The 24,926-nt window shown below is 37.7% G+C and overlaps 1 protein-coding gene across 6 annotated transcripts in view; it reads right to left on the reverse strand.

Annotated features, from left to right (window-relative positions):
* Positions 1–24,926, reverse strand: part of TENM3 (teneurin transmembrane protein 3) — a 309,130-nt gene that overhangs the window by 97,146 nt on the left and 187,058 nt on the right. For all 6 annotated transcript variants that reach the window (XM_054383016.1, XM_054383015.1, XM_054383014.1 and 3 more), the window contains 2 exons: positions 21,784–22,022; positions 2,162–2,284 (listed from right to left, as the gene is read on the reverse strand). In XM_054383016.1, coding sequence (XP_054238991.1) covers positions 2,162–2,284; positions 21,784–22,022 — 362 coding nt within the window. The remainder of the gene's footprint in view (positions 1–2,161; positions 2,285–21,783; positions 22,023–24,926) is intronic.

Raw genomic sequence — 24,926 nt, forward strand, 5'->3', positions numbered from 1 at the left:
TTTCACTATACTTTTTCACCCTTTGAATTTCTTCTTCCACAGACCCTCCCCCAAAACACAGTAATACAAATACATAAAAATATTTATAGATAACTCCTGTTTATGATGAATTGTACTTATGTTGCTAGACATACTATTGTTTAATATTCAACAAACATTAATTTGCTGTATCACATTCTATCTAATATATACAATCATTATATGATGCATTTGTGATTCTAATAATCCACTGCATTATGGCTAATTAATAGGTAGAACATTTGTTGTATGTAGTATCTCTAAACTGCATTTAGAAAAATAAAATTGTGCCTGGAAAAAAAAATCCACAAAAGATACAAAAAACTTTCAGTTTTACACGTAGTCAATCACACTTTCCCTTCTGCTTAACCTTCCTTTTGTGGTTTAAAATATGTGTTCTCTGGTCTGGCTGTTGTTTAGTATTGATGTATGCTGATAAATGACCACTTACCACGTTCTGCAAAGGACAGCATTTTAACAGTGAATAGAATTAACCCTTTTCTCTTGTACAGGATTTAGGGAGATAAGGAAGGAAAAATGAGATTTCATATATTTCCTGTTATTTTTGAGGCAAAGCATAATGGGTTTTAATTTGTTAAAAAAAACAGGGGAAAGGAACAATTAATATTTATAAAATATTTCCACACCCATGTATATATTTTATACAAGAAAGTATACTGGTTACTGAGGGCAGAAGACAGGGAGTTGATGAGCTGTCACTGCAGCATCAATATCCATTAAACATACAGTAACGTTTTGCTATTCATTCAAAACAAGTAGGAACGCAACAAGAGATAATGCATATCTAAGTGCAAGAAAAAGGCAGTAGGGTAAAGGAAATGAAAAAAGGAAGTCCTACTGGAAAAGTTCCATATGGTTACAAAGATGACAAAAAGAAGAAACTGAGCTGTATCTTTTGTGTAACTCTGTGAGCTGTGATAACTTAAAGAATTTTCAAGATGTCAACTTCTGGCAGAGGCTCTTTCTTCCTCAGTGGTAAGGAGTTCAGTTCTACTTTGTGAAAGGAAAATGGATTTTTGTGTAATGAAGCAAACACCACATTCATCAACCATTTAAATCAAGTTTTCCATTCAAAACCTATTGATTTTAAAGCCTCTGTTAGCCAAAGTGCACAGGCTCTTAAATGTTTTGAGAATCTTAAAAGCGCAACATGGAAAAAGGTCGATAAAAAAAAAAAAATCTCTTTATGTGGTTTGTAGTTTAAAAGCTCCTACAACAAAATTAATAAAACTTTTTTTTTACTTTATAATATTGTTTGGATGACTCAGACTCAATAATATATGCTTGAGACTTTGAAAAAATAAATCAACATATTACACATGACCTCTTCTATCATGACTTCTTATATTTCAGAGAGAAATTAAAAGAAAACATCATCATCTATAGAGAAAAAACACAAGACGTTCCATAGCAAGAACATCATGTCATAGGAATCTCCTTGGTCATGAGTTGCCTGCTCAATACAGCTGAAAGAGAAGCTTGAAAAACATGCAAAACCGTTCCTTTTCTGATGCCAGCTCTTCAGAGAAAGAGGTTATGTCCCCTTTTCAGAAATGAGGCTTTTGTCTGAAAACTATTCAGAGCTTGCTGGGACATACAAAGATCGAATCACGGTATTAGGTTTTCTTTATGAAATAGTGTGTCCTGTCACTTCAGGATCCCTAGTTTTGTTATGACCATTTCTGCAACACAGGACTCCAGGCACCCCACTCCCTTGGGCAGGATGACCCAGCCCAGCCTCAGCACTATACTGCTAGCTCTGAGGTTCTCCTTCTCTGGATATGGTATCTTTCCTATCTTCATCAAGCGTTACATGTAAAATTCTCATGAGGAATTCTGGATGACAGCCAGCTTTCCTAGTAAGATCGACATTATTGCCCAGAATCCATCACTCTCTTCACATGCTAGGTAGGAGGATTGGTATGCTCTTTTCAACTGATATACAGCTCCTGTTGAATATCTACATATCATACATATTTAAAGTTACTATTACTTGCAAATGCTCCATACTTCCATTAAATACACAGTTTTGAAGGAAAAGTGTTTATGTCTGGCAACGCAAATAAGATGCAAACAAAGGAAATGCTCTGAAAGGAGAAAAATTGGTGCCTGTTTCACTTACCATTTTCTCCAGCAGGTACTGTTACAGGATGTGTTGGCACAGTATCAGGATTCACTTTTCCATTCTCAAATGTATCATTTTCAGTTTGCTGCAACTGCCAGTTGAGGCCAAACAGATGCATTGCTGGTGGTAAAGGATACAGGTTATTTGATGTTCTTAACCACAATGACAAATCACGTAAGTAATGACTTTCCATGCTTCGTAGCAGAACAGCAATTCATACATTAAAAAATTAAATTACAGGAACAAGCATTGACAGACCAATAGTTCAACTTAGCAATGACACTAAGCAATCACTACCACTGTCCTTTAATGATACAGTGCTTTTGGTGAACACAGTTGACAGAAAGCTCACCAGTCTCATTCTGAGTCTTTTACTGGTCCCAAATTGATGTTCAGAAGCATAGGCAGTAATTATGTGCTCTTCCCTTTTTTTTCATTTGTGATCCTTCCGAAGAGACAAATCATTTAAGCGAGCTCCTAAATGACCTACTAAAATAACTTATTTCAGCAGCAGATAGATCTGTTCCGCTTCACCAGAAAGGGAAAAGAAACAATGGAAGAGGAGGAGGAGGAGGGTGCTGCAGAGCTAGCCTAAAACATGAACACTCCTTTTCATGCTGTCACCGAGACTCTGTGCTAACTCCAGTTACCTGCTAATGCCTTGTGCTAGCCTACAGAACAAGAGCATTAACAGAGCTGGAGACACAGAGCACTTCGCTCTGATAATGTTAATGAATCTGAAATACTTAATTCCCCACAACCATGTTTATTAGAAAGGTGATACCATATTGAAAAAATTAGCTAAACCAATTATCAAAGACAGAGTCCACCTTCCATGGTGCTAGGGGGAACTGATTAAGGAACCCTGATATCACCAGGAATTAATGAATGAAGCCCCTGTCTAAATTCTGACCAAAAATAGGAAAAAAACATTTAAATCACCTAAATGCTACACTGTGATACACACAACACATGCATTTCTTGCTATTTGAGGTGTAATTCCTTCTCTGCCAATGACTCTACAATACCAACAACATTAATTTTACTGCAATTACTCTAATTTGTGTTTGGTATAACATGGGTTTGCCCATTCAATAACAGCAGTTATCTCCAAAGCTAAAATAGTTTTTTCAGTACTGCCTGGGAAGACAAATACACTGGAAAAAGAAATCTGAAAAAATACATTTTAACTATTAGTGCAAAGTATAAACAAGACAATTTACTGTATCTTCTTGCTCCTTCTGTCTCTGAAGCAGATCACTGAAATTGCAGTCAATGTTATTAATGTAGTCATTCTTTCCACCCAAATAACAAACTGGTTTTAATCCCTGTTTGGTTTCATCTCTGATCTTTCAGCCAGTCTGTATTGACCATGGCATCCCTTACTTCAGACAAACAGACATCAGTGGAAATTCTGTCAGGCAGACAGCAAACACTGCAGAATTAAGATCCTCTTTGCCAGGTCTTTGCATTAAACCCTCTCCCTTACCTTCAACAAAACAAAACAAAGCAGAATGCAACCAAAGACCTATGACTGAATGCTTCAAAGACTGAAATCCTCACTATAGACATATCTCTTTGCTCCAAGTTTCTGACTCTACTGTTGTTCTTCGTTCTCAGACCTCATATTATCTGTTAAAGCCTGATAATGTAGAATGTTCCTTGACCCTATAACCGTATTTCTTCCCCTGCCATCTCTTGTTACACCATAAATCTGACCACCACCATTTTTGGCACATTGCTAGAATTAGCCGTTATTATTTTGGCCTTACCTCAGCTGAAATTCTTAGTTATGTATTAATGACCTGATGATTGCACCTACTTTAATATATTTTATCAAAATCCCTCATGTCAACTCTACTGTTATACTAGTTCACTTCTCTGGCAGCAATGAAAACACTGCAAATAGCTAAATATTTCATGATTCAAACCCAATGTTTTCCTTGTCTTCAGTACGGAGATCTAAGTTTTGCTAGCTTCTTATGTCTTTTAATACTCTTCAGGAGAAAAAAAAAAAGACATTCCCTTTGTAACTCTAGAATTGCATCCCTTCCAAACACATGCGCTTAGAACATCATGAACAGCTCTGGCTGCTGCTGCTATGTAAATGCCCTGTGCCTCTTCATGCTCCACTGAGAGATAGAAGGGGAAGCTCTGATGTGACCTTCTAGTCATTCCCTCATAATTCAAAACAGTGCGAATTTGACATGTTAAAAGGCAAGGACTGTGGGATCTATATTGATTACATCTCAAAGAGCCATTGTTGGTACAAGGTAAGTGATAATTACCTGTGTGGTTTTTTTTTTTCTTTCCTGTGTTTGCACTGATGTGAGTCCCACTGTAGTTCACGGTCAAAGATGGTAATAGCTGTACCTCTCCAAAGTACTATTGCTCTCAACTTTGACACTGAACAAGCACGAAGTTTAATAACAACGTCTAATAAAAATGAACAGATGGATGCAAGCAGCTCTTTCACAGACTGTGAATATCAAGAATATTTTTGAAGTAGACCAAAAATGTTGGTTGACAACTCCAATGACAACCCACAATTTACAGCATATACTAATACACTAAATAATGTAACTATGTAATCTCCCTTGGATAGCACTATGGAATTCAGAGAATTCTCCTTTCATGACAAACGTTGAGAACAATATGAAAGAATTAGGCTTGTTAAGACAAGATCAAAATACAATGCACAATTTCTTTATAAATGAGGGACTTTAAGAACATGGGATAATTGACTGATTAGGACAAATTCAGGCACTATTTTGTTCAGTGTTTTTCCTCAGCCAGCCATCTGTATGAAAGCAAACTTTAAGCCCTCGGCAGTGTTCTATGGACAGCAAGGCCTCTGTAAAAATTCTTGATGCCCCCATGAGTCTAATAAGCAGCAGCTGGTACTAGCAACTGCACACTGAGTGCACACCTCAGTAGGAGGTCTGAGACCTTCAAGTCAACTGTTATGAACTATTTCTGAGTTTCCAGAGGGAGAATGATGAAGGCAGACTGCAGTGGTGTATATGCTTGATTTCCTCAGAACTAGAAAAAGATGAAGACTTTCTTCAACCTTTGGGATGGGTCTGTAAGAGGTCAATCCTCTTCTCTATTTCAGAGAAATAGCAGGTTTACTTTTTTTCCATAAAGAATTTGATATATGAAGCAAATTAAAGCAAAAATGTATAAAGCAGAATATCTATTCTCAGCTGCTATTTTAGTCCATATCTAGAGTAAAGCATTTTCTTGATTTCTGGACTAGATATTGGCTGTCAGGTCTGGTTTATTTCCACTCAATGAGGCATTTTGTTGGTGTTAAGAAATGAAAATGAAGACAAAAGACCCTTCATAGACTAACTAGTTCTGAATCTGCCAAATCTATAGCTGTACTAACACTGGCACAAAGTTCAATACTGGCATATTTTTGATGGCAGCAAGGACTTCTCAGAATGCCAGATGCCTCTAACCAGAGGATGCAGTTTGTGACAGTTGTGGTCACAGACCACAACAACTCAATTCAAATAGTCCACAGCAGCAAACATGGGTGAACCCACAGGAGATGGAAGAAAAGACAGGGTGTCACAATTCTAAGCGTGTCCCAAAACCCTAACAAAAAACTCCTTTTATGTGTATCAAGACTGGGATGATTATTTCCATTGTGGAATAGGATGACTTCTTAAGAAGAAAAATAATACTGGTATCCTCTCCCTTTTCTGCTGTTTCAGTCCCTATCTCTATTTTGAAAAGTAATCTCTAGCTACCAAGAGATCTTTTGTTGCTGGGGCTATGACAGTATTTTACCTAGGACTGACAGAGCTGAGTAAGGTCATATTTGTAGAGCTACTGGCCCAAGACTATGGGCAGTCTTTAGAGGGTGGTGATAGCTTAAATAGTGAGGAATCCATTCTCTCTAACGGAGTCGAACCAGAGAAACAGGATAAAAGCCCTCAAGGACCTGAGCTGTTCTTGGGATGAACACAGCATCAATATCTGCATGGTGCTGGTGGGTCCTGGCTGAATTCTCCAGCACAATTCTCAAACATACAAGTACTAACTAAACTAACAGTTGGGGTTTCGCAACCCTCTCCCTACTCCCCTTAATATTTCTGCAATAACATGCCAAATAGACTTGGGATATTCAAAAGATTCAGAGGTCAGATTCCAGCAATGCATTTATACTTACAGTATCATTGATCTTAACACAAAAATGCCATCATTTGTTACTCATTATCAGGTAATCTTACCATCTGTCACCACAGTTCACTGAAGGGTTTCTGTACTACCTTAAACTGCTTTTTTCAAGCTTGACTTATCTTAACTTTCACTCTGTAATGGAGCTCTCGTTATTTTGGTTTGTAATCAGTCTACAAAGCCTTAATTTCCACTTAATAATTAAAGTAGCAACTAAGAACACATTTCACAGCAAACACTTGAAAAATATAACAAGTTTACACTATGTAAAGCATTTTACAATAATCTGTTTTAGGAAGAATTTGCTATTATCAGGCCGTTTCATTCTTTTAATGTTGCCAGCCTATTTGTCTTCTTTCTTAAGCTAGTACTGCAGTGCTTTATGCACTCTAAAAGGATCTTGTTCTGCAGCAAACACACTGTATTATCACTTCAAAACCCTCCTTGAGATTTTCTTCAACAAGCCAAAATGAAATCAGTCCCTTTATTAGTAGGTGGTATCAGAGACAGGTAATTTATGTAACTGCGTGGCAGAACCAGAACTGCGAGAGCTGAAAAATACATGCTGCGTTCAGCTGAGGACTGCTTTCTCTCTATGGCACTGCTCGCTAGCTCAAAGCTCTTCTCTTTTGTGCCAAAGTTATGAGGCACAAAAAGAACTGAAAAACAATTTACAAAGCTGTTTCTCCACCTAACAAAAAAAAGGCTTGTTTGGATTTTTGTTTCTCATCACACACTTGACTATTAATAAGATAGGGACAGCTAGTTGATAAAGAAGGTAGGTGTTAGCATCTTCCACTATGCAGGATGTAGTTCTAAGGAGAAAACAAAGTTTGGACACAGATGTGAATATACATACAGGGCTGGAGGTTATGATTCCTCTCAGAAATATTTTTTTTTAATCCTTTGTAGGAAAGAGTAGCAACATGCAGTAAAAACCAGGGAGGTTAGTTGTTGTTCTGGTCAAAATTCAAGGACATTTCTACTGCAACTCACCAGGATTAACCACACCATTTTTTGAAGTACTGTATGTGACAAATAGGCTCATATGAAAAACAAATGATGTAGCAAACAACCCATGAGCTTCCAAGTGAAAGCACTGAAGATGCAGATGATAAGGATGAAGCCAAATCATATGCACACAAGCAGAGGCTTTATTCACAGAAGTATTCACAGAAGTAGCCTTACAGTAACTGGAGAGAGAACTCAAGTTTGAGTATGAAATACTGGTCAGAAGTGCTAGTAATTCAACAGCTTCCATTCCAAATTTGGTAATCTTGGTTTTTTGCAATGAAAGGTGACAGTGCATTCCAGGAGAATGAGAATTCACAAACAGGAGGACTCTTTTGAGTAGAAAGAAGCAGAAACAGATTCACCTGAATTGAGAAATAGATTTCCAATGTTCCTTCAGCTATTATTAGAATAACAACAGATGAAAAATTAGCATCAGACAGCAGAAAGAAAAAACACTGTCTACCTGCATGGAGTAAGCATCTCCCTCAAACCTCTGGAGATAAGGCTATGTCTCATGTTCTGTTAACATAAAGAACTACACACTGTGGGAAAAGCAGGCAAGAGGAACTGAATGATGTTGGTGACCTTCCTTTCTCCCATGTGTTTTACAAAGTATGATAATCAAGGCTTATTATTCATAAAGCTGGACCTGAAGACGAGCTTCATAATAAGATACCGAACTGCTACTGCTATGTATTTCTGGGTGCTGGCACTTACAAACCACAATTTACAAAATTGTCTCCCTAGAATTAACAGAATAATATAAATATGCACACTTGTACTTAAGGGAAAGTGAATATAACTTATATTTAAAGCAATGCAAAAAAGATGAAAATTTAAACTAAGCAAATTGCAATTATTGCTCAATCTTGCTGAAGGATTATCTTCTAGTTGATCTCCCTGTTGGCAAGACATTTTCAAATGAAATATTTGAACACTGAAGTGGTTTAAAAATTATCTCCCATATATTTTTCTTGTGGCTATAATTAGAATGTAAACCTATTTTATTCTGAAGGACCTGGAGTGGACTAGAACATGTGCAAATCAGCTGTCACTGATTTGCATTCATTTGCTTTTTCCTAAGATAATGGGATTCCATGTTGCTGCAGATCAAACAGTGAATTAAAAATATTTAATTAAAATTTTAAATAAAGTGAATGAAAAGTTTTAAAAACAAGTTCCTTATTTGGTACTGTTGTTTCTCAGCAGAAACTCTTGTTATTTCTAAATTAAAGTAACTTGAATATACATGGTTTTGAGCGTCTAAAAAAGGTTAGCCACCAAGAGCATCACATGGAAGTTTCTGAACTTATATTCTGAATGTAAAACGTTTCAGTAGATCATTATATGAAAAACTTAGTGATAACCTATCAAAACCATTAGGGTAACTGAAAAAATGTGGACTCCTTTTATTATGAACTGTTGAATGAGTCAATTGATTTTAGTGTTTCACCTGCAAACCCCCTAGCCTTTATACCCTAGCTCTCATTTTCTCTTGGAACCTTTTAACAAAGAATTTGCAGAACACATCACAAAAAATGCCTAGAAAAAAATATAGCAAAGATATATCAGCTATCCGCTATGGATAAAGTTACTCTCTTTGACCACTAATAAAACATGGTTAAATTAAGACAGCTGTGTGGTAGTCTCGGTGTAACTATTTTTAGTACAGTTATCCAAAAAATGAACGTTTATTCTCTGAAAACTTGTATGGCTACATGTCTCATTTCAGTTGTCAAGCCAAGGATTTTTATAAGATGATGGTTTTATTCTGTCAACTGCATTAAGTGAGGCATAAAGCTTAAGAGAGAATCCAGATTTCTTAAAACATAAACAAAGATCATTATTCAGTAGACTTATTTAAAAGAGGTATCTTTTGTGTTTTGTTTCAGATTTGTCCATTTATTCTGATGATCATCCAACATTACCCATTATCTGGGCTTTTTTTTTTTTTTTTTACTCAGATAATGTTCATAGTTAATGAGATGGTGAAAAATCATTACAGGTAGAGAAATTATGGGGAAGTGCATATTAGATTGCTGACTCCTTTGAGACAAGGGCTGTTTTGTTTCTTTTAGTTCATATACAGGCATGAAAAACATTCCATAAATTTTGAATTTCTATCAAATAAAGTCATAATCAATGATTTTGTTGTCAAGTATTGTCAGGGAGGAAAAAATTTTCCGTTGATTTATGTTTTTCAAGACTGTGTTAAGACTGCAGGATAATTACTTCTCTGTATTCCTTCATGCATTTCTTTGCTCTTCCTTCTCCATATTTAACTCCTTCCCTTTCTTCCCTTAAGCCTGCTTTCTGGAAAACAGCTGAGGCTCAGGTCTGTGCTTATCTATTTTATTTTCTTTCCACAACTCAAACAGAAGCCTTGCTCAGGGCGAAATCCTTTAGGTTGCACCTCTCTTAAAACAGGAGCATTAAGAAAAGCAGCGCTGATGTAATGTCTCACAATTCATTGGCAATGTCTGTCTTAAGCAAGAGCATCAACGAACAAGTCCAACCATTTTTGTCGTTCAAATGCCATATTATTTCAAAAACTCCCTCAAACTCCAAACTCAACAAACCCCCCTGAATCTCTTGAGGAATGCAATGATGAAATTTCATTATATGATCATGTGTAACCTATTTGCATTATTGATGAAATAAAGAAGGGCAGTCTGATGAAAAGATTTAAGAACCAAAGGAAAAAGAAATAGGGAACAATTAATGTGATGTTCAAAGGATACACTGAGCTGGGACTTTATAGCACATAGTGAAATACTTGTGTTGCATACTTCCATCCCTTGACTGGCTAAAAAAGATCAAAGGTTTTTTATTCAAGAATGACAGAATATTACAACAAACATGCAATAAGGAGAAATGTAATAAGCTTTAATAAAATATGATAATAAAGTTTGATAAGAACTTTTGGAATGTCACCAAATTTGGAATGTAAGATGAAAGCATCTGCATGTAGAGATTGTAGTGTGTTATTTGGAACCCCACAGAGCTAAACTGTGATTAGAACTACATATTTTTCCATAAATTAGCTTTTGTTTTGAATTTCCTGCTGAGATCATATGCAAGTTGATTGAATGTGCAAGTCAATATATAGGTTTTCTAATCCTTTGCTGTTTGTTAGGCTTCATGATATCATGATTACAGTGGTCCACTTGTAGATCAAAGGCATGTGATTGAGGCCAAGCCAAAACAACTTATAACCTCTTTACAAAACTTCATTGTGGAGATTTTGAGCTGTCCATGATAATTGCTACTCACCTACCTCAACTGTGCAATTACGTAGGTGCATAAACCAACTACTACATGCAGATAAACTTGCAAAACCACAGAATTTCCACTTAAATCTATATTTAAAAACAGAACAGACACACTGAGTTCACTATCAGCCTTTTACACAACTCTACCTTACCTCAACACCTCCAGTATAAACTTGCAAGTCATTAGCTATCTATGTAAGTAAACAATCCTATGCAAATCCTTGGTTCAGTGAAACAAGATTTAAGACAGCTCAGCGATTGCAGTTATTCCTCTGCTGAAACATCTCCACCAGCCTCTGTTTTAGTTCAGTTCCTTACAGGGACATTGCTCTTCACTACATCAACAGGAATCACAACTGCCTGAGCAGCTGTGTGTCTGGGCCAGAGACTGGCTACTTGATGGATCATCCTTTATTAGTCATTAATGCATTTTATTGCATTGGAGTAACACACTGTGTTCTTCCAAAAGCCTCACTAAAGTCAAAGATGGCTTTTACGAAACTATTCATGTGAGCAAAGATTTAGTGTAGGCCCACGAAAAATACTACTAATAAAAAGGCAAACGGAAGAAAAAAAACTTATTATACGTGATTTATGAAAGTAATTTATTACACAAATACAACCTTACCATTATCTGGATTTAAGGCCAGTGATTTATTGCTTGCAAGCCATTTTGTACTTTTGGGAAAAGCACCTCAAAATTCCTTGGGTAAAACAAGTCAGGAACACAGTATCATACTGATATCCCCCTCCCTTAAAATAAAATCAGCTGTGACACTGAACTATAAGATCTTACAGATGGTATTAAATATAGGCAGTCTTAGCTCTACAGTAGCAGTCGCTTATGAAATCGATGGAGAAAACCAACCACTCCTTTTACTGCATTAAAAGATGCTATTATCAGTAATAAGGAGGTATTATAAAACTACCCTCTTCTTTTGGTTCCAGGATTGTATTTCTCCTTTTCAAACATGGATATCTCAATATCATCACCTCCACCTGAGATTACTAACAGGAGAAAGGCAGAAAAGAAACTGATGGGGACGAAAAAACTGTCAAGTAAGTTGAAAACATAAAGAAGTACTCCTTGGCAGTGCTGGAAGTTTTGGAGCAAGTCAAATGAAGACCCACTATCCAGTAAAAATACCTTAGTAAAAACTGGTGTGAAACTTGGCAGTCCATAGATAAAAGAGAAGATGAAACAACAGGTAAGTCTAAAGCTTTGTACCCACTTACTGTGTAACACCTTGTGAAACTCAGGTAAATCAGTGGTTACCAAAGGATGTTAATTCTATTCAGCTGACTGTTGTTCTAGAGTTTTCAGTGAATACTGTTGAAACAAAACCACTAATCTTTCTGTACCACAGTAATGGTAATTTAGACCGCAGGAAGCACGCCTCTTTCTTTACTTAAAGGTTTCTCAGGTTAGCTAGTTTTCCAAATGGCTGATGTTCATTTACAATTCTTAACTCCTTCCTATATTACTCCTTCTATAGAGCTACTGAAAGAGATGCTTTTGTGTGATTCTGTTTCATCAAATGCTGGCAAACCCACTGTGGTTTTGTTTAGTTTATTATTGAGGAAAGTGAAGCAATTTCAAATGCAAACATCCACATCATCCAAACAGTTGTAGCACGTTTACTTTTCCTGAATTATAAAACTACAAATGCTGTCATAGGTGAGAGGTCTTGAGCACAAGCCCTATGAGGAGAGGCTGAGGGAGCTGGGACTGTTTAGCCTGGAGAAGAGGAGGCTCAGGGGTGACCTCATTGCTCTCTACAACTACCTGAAAGTATCAACAACCTGTGGGGGTTGATCTCTTCTCCCAGGCAACCAGCGGCAGAACAAGAGGACACAGTCTCAAGCTGTGCCAGGGAAAGTTTAGGCTTGAGGTGAGGAGAAAGTTCTTCACAGAAAGAGTAATTTGCCATTGGAATGTGCTGCCCAGGGAGGTGGTGGAGTCACCATCCCTGGAGGTGTTCAAAAAAAGCTTGGATGTGGCACTTGGAGCTATGGTTTAGTTGTCATGAGGTGTTAGGTATTAGGTAATAGGATGGACTTGATGATCTCTGAGGTCTTTCCAACCTGGTTGATTTTGTGATTCTAAGAGACAGCTTTTTTTTTTTTGGTTTGGTTTTGTGAATGAAGTTGTCTGAAACAGCACCAATACAAAAGCAAAGGATCTCATATTTAAAGATTCCTGTCTACTTGAGAGGACACCTAACTTTCATCCATAATTAATCACTGCAGTGGGGTAATTACACCCATAATAAAAACCATGTGTTCTTGCAATCTCAGCTATAAATGTAACATCAAAGGATATTGCTCAAAGCAAGTATGGACACATGTACTTGACCTTTTTATTCTAAAGTGCTTGTGCATGGAGAGATTTACCAAAACCAGGCATTTTTAACAGCATGAATTTTTGAAAGAATTCAAAAAAGACCATATAGTTACCTTCCTAAAATAGATTGAAGAAAAGATTGTGATTTACAATGAAGATGTAACCTATAAAAGATGTAATTTATGCACAAAACTACCAGTTTTAATGCATGTATTATAATTAGCTTATAAGAAGACAACCCATCTCTAAGGGCTGGCTTCTTCACAGACATGAGTTAGAAATTAATGGAAACTACCAGTGAAGAAGCAAAGACTGTCATTTGACATCCACAACAACTTGAGTAATCACGTAAGCAATTTCCTCTCTGCTTTGCAAAGCCTCTTAAAGATAAGCATACATTTAAAATATTACATATGCTTAGACATTATTAAAATATACTAGATGTTTACCTGCACTGATGAAATAACTCTGAGCTTGCTATTTATGAAAAAATAAAGTAGCTGGCGTAATTTAACTTAATTTCTCATTGGACTGAAAAACTGCTACTATTGGGAAGCTGGCCAGAAGATTATAGGAGAAGTGCAGAAGGGTCCACGTCTCTGCTTAAAATGCTTCCATGAGATTTCAGTATTCCTGAAAATACCATCCAGATTTTGAAAAAACATCACGCTGCATCACAGTATGATGAGGGAATCACACAGTGTGTGTCCTCTGGACAATGACATTATGTCACTTTGCAGTTTGTCACTCCACCTGCTACATCACCAGGATGACTGAGTTTCAATTTGCTCCACTGGGCAAAAGTGGAAGGGTCAAAGCAATACTTCCAAAAACCTTGTGATAAATCCTAATTAGAATACAAGCCTGTTTTGGAGCAGAGGTGGATATGTCCCTTGACATACGACCTTTTTAAATCCCCTGAAATCTTGTCAAGTCTCTTTTAACCTCCTGAGTGAGAATTACATGTTCATACACCATTCTGTATGTGGATTATCTTTCTCAATGAGCATTTCCTCTCAGTGTCACTAACAATAATAGCATGTGACATCCACAACACAAATCAAATATTAATTCAGTGAATTCTTGAAATAGTAAATACCATACTATGCTTTGCACTTAGTCTGAAACAGTAAACACATCTTTGGTTAAAAAAACATAATGGTATTCTTGCAAGAAACAAGAAAGTATTTGTTTTAGTGTTCATGCTTGATCTTCAACATGTTTGTATTTTGTACTATTTCAAGGAAAGATGTTAAAAATGTTTAGCCTGGTTCAGCCCAGTAAAGTGGTGAGGCATAACAACTTCATTTTCTGACTAATCTTTCTGCCTCCAAGCTTTGAAAGAAGGAATGTGGCAAACATGAATTTACATTGTTGTTTAAAAAGGATTTTCACACTAAAGAGGCACAATGAGCTCATCAGCAATGCTGTAAACATTATATGAAACTCATACAGATAAGTAAAAGTCATAGCTATGGGGTACTAAGCAAAAACATGTGTATCTCATGCTAGACAGAACTGAAATCTCTGCAATGCAGAAAATCATGGCAGCACTAGCTGTAATATCAAGCTTCATGTTAAAGCATAAAACCAGTATGGACAGTCACATGTCTGAGTACTGCTATTTACCTGTGAGAAATGACTGAAAGGAGTTGCCTGAAGTGTTGTTAGTATGGCATGGCTTAAAAATATCAATTATCTGGCTTTTATAGTTTTATAGGTTTCTATAGGTCCATAGTTTTATAGAGGTTTTAGAGATTATGAAGTACTGAAATAGACTTTAGACTTTGAGGACTTCCCTAAGGTTCCCTCAGAATGCTAAAATCCTTACAAATGTCAGGAGGGGGTTTATATCTGCTAAGTAATTGTGCTGCAGTGCATTTACCAGGCATATGACCACACACTGAAGGCCCAAAAGAAGAGAATATACACCCTTTGGTCCTGCCTTGTGGGTAGGCCATATACCTGCTCTTCTGTCAGAGAAAAGCAATGTGGTGCTGATGACTAAGCTAACACATAAGCATACTTTGACAGGTGCAGAGCAGAGCCACACATGATGGAGAGGCAGAGCCGTATACAGTGTTGCCATCAGAGGCAGTCAGCTTTTGGTTGCCTATGACATTTGGAGCTTAGCAAGATCTGAAAATGTCCATTCTGGGCAGAAGCAAGACACCACTGTGTACCAAATCCACAGCTTACTTTGAGAGACAGACACTTCTAACACCCACCAAGTCTGAACTGATATCAGAAACCTTTAATTTGGGAAAAGAGAGGATAACAGGAAACACTACTGCTGCTTCTAAATTCACTAGAGACACCCAGAGCTTTCCTTGTAAGCCCCATGGATTGTTAAAAAGAGAAGTTGCCTATGACATTGCAAGGAGTGATATATTTTCTGTAGTGATGGAGACACTGCCTGTCTTCACAGCTCCAGATATAGGCACACACTGGGCAAGAACACAACATATTGATGTGGGTCTCCTAAGTGCTTGATGCAATCAAACAACGCTAATAAACGACGCTTATATGACTGATATACCTTGTCAGGAATGTTCATAGGAGAGAACATTAGATTTTGGGATGGTAGAGATTCATGTATTTGGTAAACTGTAAAATCTCAGAGCCCTTTCTTCAAATTAAGACAACAGAGCAAGAGAAAAGACAAAATATTCCTTTATTTCTCTTTTTTTAAGAATTAGTTATTTAAATATACTAGTCTACCTCCATGTCCCTAACTTGATGGAAAGAGAAAAGGGTTGTGAGCATAAACCTTCCAAACTGCAAAAATCTGCCAAATATCTGCAGAGAAAGAATGAATTTCCAACACACACACATCAGGGAAGCTCCAGTCATAGCTAAGGTCCCAGAACAAACTAGGGAGGCAGACAGAAATGGGAAGATGTGGAGAACCTAACATTCTTGATGAAATTCTCAGCGACAATAGCATTACAATACTCAAAATTAAATGCTAGTCAGAAAGAAAAACTGTTTCTATAAACACATAATGAAAGTAAAGGTGATTAATGGCAACTAAACTGTATTTTCCCTCATGTCTGTTAATTACGACACCTATGATGGGTACTGCAATAAAAATTCCATTTAAATGGTATTATTAGTTAAGTTGTTTTCCTCATTCCTGTCAGTAATTGAGTTTTACAAACAGCAGAATAATGTTAACTTGGCATTGCAATCAAAAAGAAATATTATATTGTTCTTTATTGATAAAGTAAAATAGATTCCTTTTGATTAGAGGTATATTTAACCAATGGTTTAGTCATAAAAATTCAGTTCTTTAATTGTCATGGCTGTAAGTCTGTTAGTTCTGGGGATAACGGTTCTGTCTTGCTATGACTTCTGCCACCAAGCCCAACAGGAAAGGCATCTGGTCCTCCACAATTTGGGAATGGACGTGAATGCCTGCAGCTGCTACACAAAATCCTGAGCAATACTGGAGAACCACAGACCACAAACTTAGAAACAGCACTGGAGATGTGGAAAGTTAACCTCAGTCTGCAGAAGCAGACAATTTTCTCATTTTTAACGATTACTTAAAACTCACCTGCAGGAGAGTTAATTGACCCTCAGCTGTAATTTTCACACCCTGCATCCTTCTGTGTCAGTCTCCTGTAACGATGAAACTTGTTTGCTAGTTTTCTTGGCCATCACCTTCTCTCCCTACCTTAAAACCTCTTAAGTTGCTCTGTTATTCTCAATCGGTTTTGAGATAACTCTGAAGATAGTTGTTCATTATTAGAAATCTATTAGCCCAGACGTTTTCAGCTTACTTTAAGTGTCTTGAGATGATGATAAGACAGTAACCTTTTCAGATGGCCAAAACCCATGAATTCATAGTACAATAAAATAAGCACAATGTATCTACTTTTTTACAAGTGTGGAAAATATGAATCATCTGTAATTATCAAGCATGGCTTTCATGTCTGGTACTTCTTTTCCATTCACACTTCATTTGCAATTTGTGTTATGACTGTATGGTCATCTCTGTGTTATAGCAAACAACAGTTTTTCTATTTTTTTTCTCACAGAATGAAATATAAACTAACATATACGTTTTCCCAGAAGATCTTTCAGTTGTTAAGTCTAAATGTTAGTATTGTTTTCTGTCCAAAATGGATTTGCTTAAGTGTTCGTGGCAAGCAGCAGTGGTAAAAATAGTCCTGTGCCCTTCTTAATTAAATAAAATTCCTTTCCCTTCCCTTTTTTCCCTACAGAAGAGATGTCTTTCTGTTATCACTGATATTTAAATATTTGTTTTATTACAAAGAATAGTTGGCTGGTGTATATTCTTTTCCTGACCACTGCCTGCAGAGCTAAGGGCTAACAAAATAATCAGTCCCAAGGTACACAGAGGGTGAAATGCCAACAGACTTGGAAGCATGACTGATTGTTGTGAAGAAGTTGGGACAGCAGAAATCTGATTAAATAGGTCAAGTCTCACTGTATTCAAAGAATATTTCATGTTTGTAGAGACCTTACTTATTAAACGTAAGACAACATTCATCACACATGCATGCAGTCTTTCAGTGTGCAACTCTTTAAGCTTAGCTGACTGAATCTGGTATTATGAATTTCCAGCACTGACTGAGGAGAACTGCTTGCCTCTTTGGTTCTATGCACAGTGAAAAGGGCATTAACTTCTTGTATTTACTTAGATAATGCCAAGATAGTGTCATTGGCAATGGAGAATCAAATGTCAGAGCAATTTTTGGAGAAGAGAAGCTCTAGTGGCCCTAAATTCTCATTAATATAATCTAGTTATTGAATCCATACTAAAGAAGAAATAACCATCACAGTACCAAAAAGTTTGTTAATACAGTTGGGTCAGAGTCTGTGCTATGCAACAGCACATTGGAAACAACTCCTTGACTGATATATTTTTCTCTAATTGCACAGTGTATTTTTCTGTTAGGAAAAAACACAACCAAGAACAAAAAACTCCCCCCCTTAATAAAACCAAGAATGGACAGAGAAGATCCCAAAAGGTAGCACTGAAGGATGGAGGTTATATACAAAACTTTGATTTGACCTAGGAGCGGCTCTACAAAACTTTCCCTTAATTCATTCACTGCAAATGATGGATGCTGAATGAGGCACTAAGCCATAGGGAGACAAAGGACAAATTCTGGTTCGTCTTTCACATTTTAAAGCTGAACTGTATTTCTAGCTCTCACACAGATTCCCTGTACAAAGCATGGCTAAAACTATTACTGTGTATACAGAAAGAGGTCAGACTAAGGCAACCTAGTATTTTTTACTCTTTCATGGCTTAAATTTACCACTTCTCTTCCCAGTCTTCTGAACAGGGAAAATGATTCTAAAATATTAATGTTGGGAAAAAAATTGGTTGCTTTCTTCCTTGGTTGTAAATCTGATTATGAGTAGCAGTTAAGCAAATGAGAAGCTTGCAGAAATTCCAATGTAATCTTGATCCCCAAATAAAGCAGTTTCTCTATGTCTTATTCCCCACCTTTTAAACTCATTATTTCAGTGAGCTTTTATCTGAATCCTGTACTCTGAACTAGAGCTGTTTTTTAATTCCAGTCCCCTTGTATGTTGCTCCACCATCTTTTGGTTCGGCATTTGCATGCTTCTGTTGTGTAGCTCCCTGTTTCTCAACAATTTAACAGATGAAGCCTCTAAACAAAGGACAAACTTTTTTCACAACTCACTTCTATTTTCTGTAAAAATTAGCAAGTGTCATTGACAGGAATGGTGAAAAACACTTTGTACATTGCGAAAGCTTGAGAGATCTCTAGGGCAAGAAAAACATGAATATGTGAGGAGGTTGGAAAGTGAGACTTTCTTTCCTTTAGACTGAAAGAACATCTTCAATTCCTTGTGACTCACAAGATTGCACTAAATGGCCTTACAATGCAATGTTTGTTCTGGTCTCAACCCATGCTGAAATACTCTCCTCTCAACTCCTCTTTCTAGACTTTGTAAATGTAGGAGTCTTTCCTGTCAGAGTGATAGAAGAAGTGCAAGACAGACCAGACTCTTGATGCAGCTCCTTGCTCTGGCTGGGCTAATTGACGAAGCAGTAATTGACTGAGGAGTTCTGCAAAGGCAGACATGAAGTCTAGCAAACTGTCTCTCCTGCCTTATGTTGCATGAGTGGAAGCAGTGGGATCTGAAGACACTCTCCCTACCCCATATCCTCTACAACTAAAATAACCCTGGGCATGACACGTTAATCTCTGTCTTTCTGAAAAGGGCCTGGTTCCATCACTGTTCACCAGGTGAGTGGTCCTAGTAGCTCTTCAGTTTGCAGCTGCCACAGTCACACAGTGGACATCATCCACACTATGTTCCTTATCAAAGTATACTGGCATATTTTGCACATCAAGGGCAATGTCTCTCTGGGAAGTTCAGAACATGTCTCAAAATGGCTTTAAAAATGTGACATGCCAGCTCAGCTGCTTTAAACCTCATCAGACAAGCTGGACCACTGTGTTAGAGGCATGTCGAGGGATGCTAGAGGTCACACAATACCACAGTCCTCCCTATCTTTTTATGCTATGACCTAGTTCTTACTCAGTCATTTCCCTTTCACACCTGTGTTATGAAACAGTTAACAAAGATGGACTGTTTCAGCCATACATTAATGATTTCCACCAATTTATACTTGGATGGCCTATTAAATGGAGAGTATTTCTGATATTACATCTGAGGAGATGGGAAAACCACGTATATGAATGAGTATAATCCATTCACGGTTTTATGGACTTGAAGTTCTCTAGAGAGTGTCCCTGAGTGCTGGATTGTATATTTAGATCGCTGAGTTAGCTGAAATATGTCTAATACCACCAGTAGGCAAAGAGCTCCCTACTGACTATGGGCAGAGGAAGGCCCTTGTGCATTATTTCAGTATGGATGTGAGCTGGTGTGTGCCTGTGAAATGTACAGTTATATATTTTACAGGGTATGTGAATAAATGATGTGTGGATCTGAAAGCTTTCACTCACTGGAAAGCTTGGCTCTTTTTCCTGAGTACAGGAATAGAGGCACATTAGACATGCTTATATTTCTTAATGTGCCTGTGGGAGAAATAATCTGGTACAGCTATCTTCCTGTGCCCGTCAGATTCATAAGTAATCTGGCTCTTCAGGGCTAGCAAAGCATAGAGCTCAGCTCAGGATCAGGCTTTTAATATTTTACTATCTGTAGAGCTGTTTTTCCCAGTTTTTGACAGTGCTACTTATACTGAATTCCATCTTTCATATTTATGTATTTATTAAGTAGCAGGTTTTTGCTTCTGATGACTTATGAGGCAATATTGTGGAGACTGAGCACAATTAATGCGTTTTATAAATGAGATTATTTCAATACCACTTATAAAAAAAAAAAAGTAGTGTCACAGATTAACCCTAAACCACACCGTTATAAATTTGTGCACATTCGCACAAAACAATCACAAATCCAATGACTGAAAGGAGCTGGGGAGCAGTGGGCAAGCCATACATTTGCATCCATGCCTTTTGTACTTTGGGGCTGGTAGCTGAAGTGGAAAGTGTTCTCAGGGGGCTCTGCTTTGCTGGGGTGGAGAGGAATTTCTCCAGCTACTCAGCAACCCAGTTTCTTGTGTTGTTCGCAGGAGCTTCAGCACAGTGAGAACCACTTCAAAGGCTTTATACAGCTTATGCTGTGCCTTGGATTGAAATGTAGCAAGGCCTGTTTCAACAAAGGCAATGAAGATTTAAGGATCATAAGGCCTTCTAGGCTTTACTATTAACTTATACTGATTTTAAAAAGGAGGGAAGAAGAGATAGACTCTCCTCTTTCTATTTTCTTTCCCTGATTTCTTAAGTCTCTGAATCTGAGTGAAACCAATACCAACACCCAGATCTTGTATTTCCGTATACCAAAAAATCAATACCAAACCCCAGATCCTATATATCCATAGCTGTGGCAACTCAAACTTCTAATTAATAAATTAGTTAAAATAAAGTCTTCAAAGACCATTTACAGACTCAAGAGGTTAAAAAAAAAAAAATCTGTAATCTGGAAAAAGTGCAGAAGTTACAAGCACAAAATCAGCCTCTGTTCCCTTGTGTTTTATTCTCCTATTGAAGTCAATGACATTTTTCTCAGACAAGCACTGCCAACATTAACTGCCTAAAACTCAAATTATACAATATTTATAGCAAACGTTTATGAAATTAAATAATTAAAGAGATGAAGAAATAAAGAAAACCATCTAAAATAAAAAGTGGAAAATGGAATTTAACAAACAAATAGAGAAAAACAAAAAAACAATTAAAAATAAAAACCCACAACAGAGGAAGAAGTCTCCATCTTCTCTGCATGTTGTCCTTTTGGATGATTATTTTCCCTGTAAACTTTTCCTCTAACTCTGAACACAAACATATGTGTATGTAATGATGAAACAGGTGACAGTTGGCATTCCTAAATGTGGTATTAGTTATATTACATGCAAAATTAGAGGAAAAGAATTCCATGGATATGATGCAAATTATATTTACATTATGGATTTTTTACAGCCTGTATTTTACATATACTTTTATAAGAAACAGACACCACATAGCTTAATTGTAATTCAAGTAGTTCTTTGAAGTTAGTTCACCCATTACCATGCTGCAGAATGCTTGCAACATATTCAAATTTTTTACTTGGTCTAAACAACTAGGACTTTTCATTAAATCATTGTTGTTGTTTTTCTTGTTACCAAAAACTTTGCTAGTTAAAGGTTGGTATGCCCCAGTCCATATACAATCCACCAGACATCCCTGTTCATGGTGACAATCACAGAAAATAGGACTCACCTATAAAGTAGGACAGCAGTATTGCCAGCAGCACTGAGACCCCTACAGCACAGAGTGCAGTACATTTCCAGCTACAGTACTTCGAAGACTTCTTGAATTTAAAAGCACTTCTGGATAGAGTGTTCCTAGGTAGTGGCCGAGTAGGAGGGGAATAAACAGAGCCGGATGCCATTGTGTACCCTGGCGTTGCAGTACTGAACAGTGGTGTGGTCCCCGTTCCTGTTTTGAATAGGAAATGCCTGAAGAAGAAAGAGTATATGGTAAAGTATAAAAGTAAATCATACTGGAGCACAGCCAGTCATACCTCTTTTGTTCAATGTTGCCTGTTTTTCAAATTGCTAACACCTAGTCTACAAAAGGTCCCGGAAGCAATGCTTGTCAGGACACTCACACATAAAAAGACACTTTCCCTTTAAGAAAATACTGAAACCCCAAACATTAGTAATGCATTGGTGTCCAGACAGGAAACAGAACTACCCAAAATACGGTATGGTAGGGAGGAGGTCTTTCAGAGTTTATCCAACAAGCAGGGACAGGCTTTCTGTTGCTGTTTATTTTTGTTGGCTTCCACTAGAGACTACAGGGAACTCCATTAAAAAGTCAATAATGAGCAATCTAACTGTAGCCCACAGTACTTATCACAGTTTTCCTGGGTTAAGTACAAAGAAAATAGCAATCTCTCAGATACAAACTTCTGGCAACTTTACCAAAATGAGTCAGTGAAAAGATTCCCCCCCCACCGCCTGGGTCCTAAACACTCAGTTCGCTAATTTGTATCTCCTCACACATAATCTTACCATAACAAGATCTGATTATGGATACAGCACAAGTTACAACCCAGTACTCAAAAGACATATATTTAGCAAGTGCTAAAAAAGAACCACAGCCAGCACCAGAAATTAAAAGCAAAGCCAAAGTCATGACACACACTGTGAGTTACCAGTAAACTTTGATTTTTGTCAATTAAAATTTCTAGAAGAAATATTACTCGAGCCTATCCACAACAGAATCCTTTAATTTTTGTTCGTACAAGCATAATTACTTTGGAAAAGCCTCTAAGCATTACACATGCTTCCTGGAACCACAAAACCTCAGCCCAACAAAGATCTTTGCACCAGAAGTTCTTCCGCCAATTTGTTACGTCAGCAACTGTATTGTAAGGATTTGCCTTACCTAATCAGGCCTTGCCAAATGAGTATGTTACAGCTAAAAATGGTAAGAAAGCACTGTGGAGAACTTGAACTTACCAAGCACACAAACAGCTAAAAAGAACTAGAGAGGTGTTTGCATTTTTTAATAGGTAAGAAACACTAATGAATTGCTGATACCCAGGTTCTCCTGAAGACATGTGCCTGTCTACACTGTGCTGCCTACTGCATGCCTCCTATACTGTGTAGGTCAGAGGATCTAGCACTGGATTAGCTAGCTGTGGAAAGCCCTCTAGTTATACCACGTGGACTGCTTCTCATCTGACAGGACTTTCATCCTCCAGCATCCATGCTTGGATACTTGCATAGTAATGGACCAACTTATGCACGTACAGGGGCTTCATCGGAAAGGCACTGCAGAGACACTAGAGATTAATTTGCACCACCGCAGACTGAGAAAAATACCAGCAGTTGATAAACAATGTTTATTATTTGCAGGTGATTTTGCTATGGGAGGTTAACAGATAACCTAGAACATCTTGGCACAAGCCCTCTCCTTGAAAATATTTGCATTACAAACATGATCCCATGAAATATGCTGCAAAAGTTGTTCCACTTTGAACAATATTAAACTTGCTGGCAGTAACAACAGGAAGATCCACACTAGCTCTACTGATGCACAACAGCATAACCCAATTTTTCTTGGCTTCTGTGCTCAGAGGATTTGTCAATGATTTCAAAAGATAAAGCCCTGGTGGTTTAAATCCTTTCTAAGAAAGTACTTCAGTAAAAGTTGTTACATTTTCTATATAGCAAACACCAAAATAATAATAACTAGCTCTATGTAGAAAGTGTTTTATACCTTACAACACAATACTTTGATTTTACAGACTCACAGAAGCATGTAGATTTATCAAATCCTGATAAAGTACCTCATCCAGTTGACCTTTACTGCTTTCACTTCTGGCTATGTACAGTGAATGTTATGTCCAGGTATATCGCTGAATCAGAGTCATAGAATGCTAAGGGTTGGAAGGGACCTCTGGAGATCATCTAGTCCAACTCCTTGCTAATGCAGGTTTGCCTAGATCAGGTTGCACAGGAATGTGTCTAGGTGGCGTTTGAAAGTCTTCAGAGGAGGAGACTGCATAGCATTTCTGGGCAGCCTCTTCCAGTGCTTTGTCTCCCTCAAAGTAGAGAATTTTCTCCTTAAGTTCAAGTGAAACCTCCTGTGTTCTAGTTTGTAGCTGTTGCCCCTTGACTTATCATCGGGCACTACTGGAAAGAGACTGGCCCCATCCTCTTTATCCCCATCCTCTTTATTCCCATCCTTTAAATATTTATATGCATTGATAAAATCGCCCCTCAGCCTTCTCTTCCCCAGGCTAAACAGCCCCAGGTCTCTCAGCCTCTTCTCATAAAAGAGATGTTCTATTCCCCTAATCATCCTCACGGCCCTCTGTTGGACTCTCTTCTGTAGGTCCCCTTCTCTCTTAAAATGAGGAGCCCAGAACAGGACACAATATTTCAGATGAGGTCTCACTAGGGGAAAGTAGAGGAGCAAAAGAATCTCCCTTGACCAGCTGGTCACAGTCTTAATCCACCACAGGATACCACTAGCCCTTTTGGCCACAAGGGCACATTGCTCTCTCATGGTCAGCTTACTATCCACCAGGACTCCAATGTCCTTCTCCATGGAACTGCTTTCCAGCAGGTCAACCCCTAACCTGTACTGATGCATAGGGTTATTCTTGCTCAGGTGTAGGACTCTACACTTGCTCTTGTTGAATTTCATTAGGTTCCTCTCTGCCCAGCTCTTCGGCCTGTCCAGATTTTGCTGAATTGCAGCACAGACTTGTGGCATGTCAGCCAATCCTCCCAGTTTTGTATCATCAGCAAACTTAGGGAGAGTACGCTGTGTCCCTTCATCCAGGTCATTGATGAATATGTTGAACACGACTGGACTTAGTACTGAACCCTGGGGAGCACCACTAG

Source organism: Indicator indicator, chromosome 8, assembly GCF_027791375.1.
Source record: "Indicator indicator isolate 239-I01 chromosome 8, UM_Iind_1.1, whole genome shotgun sequence".
Taxonomy (NCBI): Eukaryota; Metazoa; Chordata; class Aves; order Piciformes; family Indicatoridae; genus Indicator; species Indicator indicator.